General features: G+C 48.6%; 1 protein-coding gene across 1 annotated transcript; it reads left to right on the top strand.

Moving 5' to 3' along the window:
• Window positions 1-2,904: 2,904 nt before the first annotated feature.
• Window positions 2,905-4,215, top strand: LOC136061908 (uncharacterized). Its single transcript, XM_065760341.1, has one exon. The coding sequence runs from the start codon at window positions 2,905-2,907 to the stop codon at window positions 4,213-4,215; it is 1,311 nt and encodes a 436-aa protein (XP_065616413.1).
• The last annotated feature ends 4,207 nt before the right edge of the window (window positions 4,216-8,422 follow it).

Raw genomic sequence — 8,422 nt, 5'->3', positions numbered from 1 at the left:
ACTTAAGCCAAGCCAAACGCTTGCAGTCAGACTTCAATCTTTTCTGCTTGTTACACGTCTCTAGAAGTGGAAACACTCATGCAGATTCATAGGCCATGCTTGCTACCTCCTCGACAGGGGTTCTACCTCGAATTATTCTTGTCGAACATTTGGATAGGGCAAATGAGGTTGTAAAAGGCATTGTTTATATCCATCAAGCTAGAGTGGGTCCTAGTTGGATGGACCCTATAGTGAGATTCCTCAAAGATGATATTCTGCCCGAGGAGAAGTCAGAGGCTGAGAAAATATGAAAAAACGCTCCTCGGTTCTAGTTATCAGAGGACCATAAATTGTATAAGCGCTTATATTCTAGGCCATATTTACTGTGTATTCATCCTGAAGTATCAGAATTACTACTTGAAGAGCTACACGAAGGGATCTGCGGGAGTCATACAGGAGGAAGATCTCTGTCGCACCGAGCTATTACCCAGGAATATTAGTGGCCGGGAATGTAGAAAAAAACCCTAGAATATATTAAGAAATGTGACCAGTGCCAAAGGTTTGCCCCAAATATTCATCAGCTAGGAGGGGTCTTCAACCCTTTGTCCAGTCCATGGTTGTTTGCCTAATAGGGCTTGGATATTATAGATCCTTTCCCTAAGGCAGCAGGAAATAAGAGATATTTGTTGGTCGGCACAAATTATTTCACCAAATGGGTTGAAGTTGAGCCATTGGCCAACATCAGAGATAGTGGAGGTGAACTTTATTATGATGGACACCTACTCTCCATATACAACCATCGTCGGTAGGCCCTGGCTCCATACCTTGGGGGCTATTGTCTTCTCCTTGCATCAGAAGGTGAAATTCCCGTCAGTGGATCAGGTTCTTGAAATCTGTGGTTGCCAATCCACAGTAAGGCAGTGTATGGTGGCTGCCATTTCACATTGGCTTAATGCAGAGTCCTTAGCCTCTGCTGAAAAGAACTTATAGCAATCAAAGGCCCAGGTGTCGCCTTTTGACACAACTGCCGAGGGGGAAAAATGTGAAGATCTAGAGAAAGTGGTCATTGGTGGTGATCCAGAGAAGTTCTTTCAGGTCGGGGCTCAGCTGCCTCTTCAGGAGAAGGAGGAGTCGATTAAGTTTCTTAAAAGAAATATTGACGTATTTACATGAGATGCCTGTGATGCTCTAGGAATTGATCCAGCTTTCATCTGTCACCATCTCAATGTTAACCCGTCTATCACTCTTAAGAAGCAGTCACCCCGGCGCCCATCAAGAGAGCACACCGATGCGATTAGGGACGAGGTGAAGAGGCTTAAGCGTGTAGGGGCTATCAAAGAGATTTTTTACCCCGAATGATTGGCCAACACCGTGGTGGTCAAGAAGAAAAGTGGAAAATGGCAGGTTTGTGTAGACTTCACGGACCTAAATAAGGCATGTCTGAAAGACCTGTTCCCTATGCCTCAAATAGACCAGCTGGTGGATGCAACTGCGGGCCATCCTCGGATGAGCTTTTTAGATGTCTTTCAAGGCTATCATTATATACCACTAGCCTTAGAGGATCAGGAGAAGACAACGTTTGTGACACCTATTGAGAACTCCCACTACAAGGTAATGTCGTTCGGTCTGAAGAACGCATGGTCCACTTATCAAAGGATGATGACGAGGATATTCGAGTCGCAGTTGGGTGAAAGCATTGAAATCTATGTTGATGATATGGTGGTCAAGAGTAAAGTGGTATCCGAGCATTTAGGAGACCACAGCAGCACCTTTGATGTCTTAAGGAAGCACAAGCTGCGCCTAAATGCTTCCATGACAAAGGCCCGAGGACATCAAAATTCTCATTTCCATCCGAGGAGTCGGACAGCAAAATTTTGAGGGACTATTGTGGGGTCAAAGAATTTGGCAACCCCGGCCCATTTTATACTAAGTCCAAGGCCCACGCCGAGGAGGAAGAAATGTCCGAAGACGAATGAAGAAAGTCCAAATTGTCAATAAACATTGCTGAGGACAATCTTGTTCTCGGCCAACTGAGATCATAGAAGAGAAGAGCGGCATGCCATCAAAGGCAACCTCCCAGAGCACTCCAAGGAGAAGGATAAGTACAATGGGTTAGCCATAGGAGCATGGTGGAGGAGCAATTCGAGGAGAAATTGTCACATTCGCATTAAATGCCCACAACTAATGTTCTAGCCGCATTAATAAGGAAATGAGCCCTGAACAGTGCTGCCTAGATTACCGCAACTCACAGAAAGTTTAGGAAGGCAGCTGATGGGACAAGCACTCGATTAGTGACTTGCATGGTCAACAAATGGAGGGCCAAGATCAACTGAAAGGAAATATATAATGCAAGAGATCCTCCAGGAAAAGGGATTGATGGGACTGACGAAGTGGATCCTGCAAGAGGTAAGGCTGACGACGAGGGAAGTCTTTAGTGACGAGGACACACGTTAATGACGAGGAAAGCTCCTCCATCATTGCCATCAGTAAATGACAGGGGCGGTTACACATCCAGACGAACAGACCGTTGGGACCAACTTAAAGCCACTTAATAATGCCAGCAGGCATTACGCAGAGGGAAGTTAAAGCACCATAAATCACCCAACGGCTAAAAACTGTAACAACATATATAAATCCATGACATCCCCCCCACGAGAGAGGTATGAACATTCTTTTACATTGATGCTATTTGGTTGTTTTGCTCTCATATAATTCTTAACGCTGACTTTAGCATCGGAGACGTTGTGGCAGGCACCACACCGGTGACTATCCTTCAGCAACGGTCTCGCACGAGGTTTAAGATCGTCTCTGGTCGCATTCATTGACTGACGAAGTCACACTTCATCAGTTTGGCGCCGTCTGTGGGGAACGACATTTTCTTGTTCAAACTCGAAATAGTAGTTCCTTGTTTTTATTTTCTCTGGGATGGAGTCCAATCAAGATTCTACGGCTCTAGTTCAGCAAGTACAAGCCCTTGCAGCCACAGTTGAAGAACTGACCAGGCAAAACCAAGAAATGAGGCTGAGGCTTCAGCAGGAGGAAAATCGTTCGAGGGGTAACCAGGAAAATGAGGGAGATAGCAATGGAAGAAGCGACCATCGAAGGCTAAACACTCCTGCCGAGCAGAATTCAGAAACTCTTCGGGAAATGAGGAAGGAAATGGACGAACTAAGGAATGCCATCAAAGAAAAAACAGACCGGAGCGTGGATCGAATGGTCCGGGCAACGGATTCACCATTCACAACGGCGGTCTTCGACTGCCCAGTATCGTCAAAATTCCGGTTACCTCAGCTCGAGCCCTTCGATGGATTAAAAGACCCTCAAGATCACTTGAACACCTTCAAGACGACCCTGGGACTTCAACAGCCCCCAGACGAAATACTGTGTCGTTCCTTCCCAACTACGCTTAGGGAAGCTGCCCGAGAATGGTTCACAAAGTTGCCAACATCGTCAATCGACACATTCGAGCAGCTGAGCAATGCTTTCCTGCGACATTTTATTGGAGGACAACGACCAAAGAGAACCGCAGATCACCTGCTCACCATCAGGCAAGGAGAAAAGGAAACATTGAGGTCGTATGTGAAGCGCTTCACCAGGGAGACATTGGAGGTAGACGAGGCTGACGATATGGTACAGTTGACAACTTTTAAAGCAGGACTCAAGTCTAGGGAGCTCGTCAGTTCACTCGCGAAGAACCCCCCGAAGACGATGGCTGAAATGCTCCTTAAAGCGCAGAAATACATGAACGCCGAGGACGCGTTGGCTGCTATCGGGGACAAGGATAGAACGGAGGACAAAGGGAAAAGGGAGGACGACCGTAGAGGACAAAAGCGAGATCGTTTAGATCGTCGAAATAATGACGGAGTCAGAAGGAAAGATGATAAAAGTTCACGGACGGTAAAATTCACTCCTCTTGTTATGCCTGTTGACAAAATTCTGACACAGATTCAAGATGAACATTACCTCAAATGGCCACGGCCATTACACTCGTCCCCTAGGGTCCATGACAGGAGTAAGTATTGTCGATTCCACAAAGATCATGGCCATTACACTGAAGACTGTAGGGATCTCAAAGAACAAATAGAGGAATTGATACGAAAAGGGAAGTTGCAGAAATTTATAAAGAAGGGAGAATACAACAAATTCCGAGGTGAAAACAAAGGCCAACATGAGTCCTCGTCCAAGAGCGGGAGTCGTCAGTCCCAACCTCCCCAAAATGTGATCGGGGAAATATAGACGATCTCAGGGGGGTGGGGGGGGGGGGGCTGTTGTGTGGTGTTTAGAGCGCAAATGCAAACAAATCTCAGGCATGGGGTTTAGAGCATTATGGAGCTCAACGATCATGCCTAGATTTTTCGTTACCTAAAGCTTGTAAAAAATATGAGCCTCGATTTTTCATCATCTTTGTGGGGCCAGGAAATCGAGTAGCCTTGGCCCACTCCAAATCAGGCCCAAATGGTCCAATCCGAGGAAGGATGACTACCCAAGGCCAATTTGGGGAGCAAACTCTTCTTTGGATCCACGCCGAGGATCCCCTCGTTCTCGGCGTACTAAGGATAACTGTAAGGGAGGGGGGACAGACCCAGAGCAAGTTGTCACCTCAACACTTAATACGTTCATCTAACCCTTCTAGCCGCATTAATGGGGATGCAACCCCCGGGCAGGGCTACATCGATCAGGGTGAACCATTTGAGTACGGATGCGACCTTTGATGGGACAGGCAACCAGAGGAGAGGTCAATGAACGATCAACAGAAGGAGGAAGAGAGTAATATATAAGGGAGACAAGCAAAATGTATAAGGGGGGGTCTTTTTTGAGGAAAAGGGGAAAAAAAGCCTCCTCGGCCATGGCCGAGGAGCATCTCCTAGTTGTAAATTGTTCCAAGTATTTCTTCAAGAAAAGGAAAAGATGTTCATGCTTCTAAGACGCCGGTCAGCGCCTAAACCTTCAACCCACTCTTTACAAATTCATTGTTTTGGGTTTGTTGGGCCTATAACCAATCTCTTTTGGGCTTAGGCTACAAAAACCGACCCTACAATTGGCGCCGTCTGTGGGAAGGATTAGTGCGCCAGCCAGCGCAACAGACGACGGTTCTGAGTAATCGTTCTATGAAAGATTGGTGGTGATAAAAAAACAAAAATAACAATAATAGTTTGAGACAAAAGATTCAACAGCAAAGAAAGAGACCACGATATTATTTCATAAAAAGAAGAGTTACAGATTACAATCAGAGGCTCAGGTAGGCGTGCTTTACAACTATTCCTACTAGCTAGTTCTACAATCAGAGGCTCAGGTGGACTCGCCCTAAAACCAACCAGAGGGAAGTGTCAACCCGTGCTTTTATTGGGATTAAGAGAATGTGAGAACTTGACACTAAAAGCAGGGGAGGGGGAGGGCCAGCTTGTTTCAAGGCCACCAACAACTCCTTTCTCGGAGCAGCGGAGCTTGAACAAAGTGAGGAGCAGATGCAGGCGCACCAGGACACCCTCCCTCATGACGTTCCCTCCATTCTCTCCAGCCCTCACGAGCGTTGGCCGTTGGAGACGGCAACACTCGGGCACCGGCCATGACGTGAATTCACACATCTCCTCCGTCGGGGGTGCGCTCCGAGGGGAGACATTAGGTACTCCAACGACATCCCTCCAGGCCACTATGCATGGCACCATCGGGGTTACGCCTAAACTTTGCCGCACCGGAAGCCCAGTGGGGACTGCGGCCGCAATGGCTCTTGGCACGGATGTCCTCACACTCGCCCAAAGCCGCCCCATATCTACTGACTCAGGTCACAATTCCAGCGAGGTTATTAAAGGGGCTGGGGAAGCTGAAGGGTTGTGGTTCTTTCTGTTTGTGTTGAGAGGTTCATGGTGTGTGAAGAAACCTTCCTCCCGAAGAGTCTTATATAGGGGATAAATGCTGGTGAGAATTAATTCACGCAGAATTCGAAAAGAGAGTTGTCAACAGTGTTAATTATGAGGCCACCAAATTCCAAGGGAACCGTAGACCGTTGGATTTGTGCTAATTCACGAGGACATTAATGAGGGCGCGTCTTGCGCACCGAAACGTCAAGCACGGAACACGAACGGCCAAGGGACGCTTCGTAAGTGAAGGAAATGGGGGCTCGAGCTGGAGGCGAGATCAACGCCACTTGTAAGATCAAAATTCGACTCAAGGAAGAATCATCTCCAGTAGAGCGGCCCGAAGACAAACCCCTACTTACAGAGAAATGAAAGCGTTAGATAGAACCAAGGTACTGTATGGTCCTCGGACTCAAGCCTGTGGGAAAACTACTCGCTCCTCTATACCTGAGTACTAGACAGAACCAAGGTATTGCATGGTCCTCGGACTCAAACCTATGGGGAAACTAGAAACTTACAGAGAAATGAAAGCGTTAGACAGAACCAAGGCACTGCATGGTCCTCGGACCCAGGCCTGTGGGAAAACTACTCGCTCCTCTATACTTGGGTACTAGACATAATCAAGGTATTGCATGGTCCTCGGACTCAAATCTATGCGGAAACTAGATACTTACAGAGAAATGAAAGCTTTAGACAGAACCAAGGCACTGCATGGTCTTCGGACTCAGGCCTGTGGGAAAACTACTCGCTCCTCTATACCTGGGTACTAGACAGAACCAAGGTATTGTATGGTCCTCGGACTCAAAACTATGGGGAAACTAGATACTTACAAAGAAATGAAAGCGTTAGACAGAACGAAGGCACTGCATGGTCCTCGGACTCAGGCCTGTGGGAATACTACTTGCTCCTCTATACCTGGGTACTAGATAGAACCAAAGTATTGCATGGTCCTCGGACTCAGGCCTATAGGAAAACTAACCGCTCAATCAGACCATTGCGCCGAACAGAACAGAGGCGTCGCGTAGCCCTTGAACTCAGGCCTACAGGGAGGCCAACTACAAAACATCCCAAGTTAGGAGAGGACCAAGCCCCATAGGGCCTTTGAGACGCGAGAAAGCTGCCCATGCACACGTTCTCTCTCCTTATCATCGTTACTGGCGCAACTGACCAACATGCAATTCAAGCTAAAGTCATACAGATCTAAGGAAGAAAGGAAAAGCAGGCAGCGTGTACACAAGTAAACAATTCAAATAAAGGGAAATCAAATTCGCATTACAACGATGAGTTCGTAAAAATTGCATGGCAAGAGCCACAGTACATAGAAGAGAAGTATAACATAATAAAATGACAACGTGAAAGCAGGATGAGCCGAGACGCCGGGGAGCCTACTCCTCTTGCTCAGGCTGGACAGAGGCAAACCCTGACCCCTCTGAGCCCTGGCTTGAGGGGATAGTCTGCGAGGGAACGGCGAGAGCAGCTACTTCCTCAGTGGTGGGGGCTGGATCATCGGAAGGGATCTCTACTATCTTTGGGGGCACCTCCTCACTCGAATGCTCCCCTAATTTAGCTGCCCGCACCTCTTCAGCAATCTTCCCAACCTCAAGGTCCTCAGGGGCGGCCTCACGGATAGTGGGGGGATAATACACGTTCTCCGCCTTCCATAGGTTGGACGCAGCCTCCACCCCAGCTTGTTTGAGGGCCTCAGCCCCGACCTGGGAACAATATCGCCTACACACTCCCTCGCGATCCGCAATTGCTCCTCCACCTCGCGTAGGCGCCTCGTCTGCTCCGTGGCCTAGGTCTGGGCGCCCTCAAGACCAGACAGCGCATTATCCCGCTCACTGGTCACTTCCTTCAAAGCCTTTCGGGCCTTAATGAGGTCAGCTTCGGAATTCTTCAGAGTATTGGTGGCCTGGTATCGCCAGTCGCGCTCCTTTTTAAGGGCCTCCTTCTGGTCGTTTGCCGCCCCCTCCAACGCAAAGATAGCTTGGACGGCCTGTCAAAATGACCAATGTGCGATGAGCCCCATAAGAGGAAAAGAGTGGGAGAAGAATTGAGGTTATAGCCCTTACCATCCCCACATATCGCTTAAGGCTGAGGAAGACCTGCTCGCTCGTCAAAAAGTCAAGCTCAGCCATATCCGCTGGGAGCAGCAAGCTCCTCTCCAATGCGTCTGCCACGCGTGTACCCTCGCCCTCGTTGAAATCCCTAAGAGAGGCGTTATCCCTCAATGGCTCCTCGCGGAGCATCGGGGTTGGGAGCCAGGCGTCAGCCCCGGACGAGGTGGTGTCGGCGACCTGCCTATCCGGACTCCTTCCGCCTATCTTGAGCTGCTTGGACGGCCTTAGAACAGTGTCCTCCTCCTATGAGGACACCGTCCTATCCCCCACGATTCTTTTACCCTTATCCTTCTTCTTCTTAGGGCCAGCCGGCACGGACCCAGAGGGTGAGCGCGTCTGAGAAGGAGAGGGAGGAAGCTTCTGCCGAGCGGAAGTCGACTTAGCCTTCGAAGGAGGAGTAGGAGTTTTCTGTTGGGACTCCCCCGGTTGGCCCTCAAGCAGGTCCAACAACTTGGTGGTGGGTTTCCT

This window comes from Quercus suber, unplaced genomic scaffold, assembly GCF_002906115.3.
Source record: "Quercus suber isolate HL8 unplaced genomic scaffold, Cork oak 2.0 scaffold_362, whole genome shotgun sequence".
NCBI lineage: Eukaryota > Viridiplantae > Streptophyta > Magnoliopsida > Fagales > Fagaceae > Quercus > Quercus suber.
The sequence above is the reverse complement of the archived record's forward strand: the minus strand, read 5'-3'. Positions and strand labels throughout refer to the sequence as shown.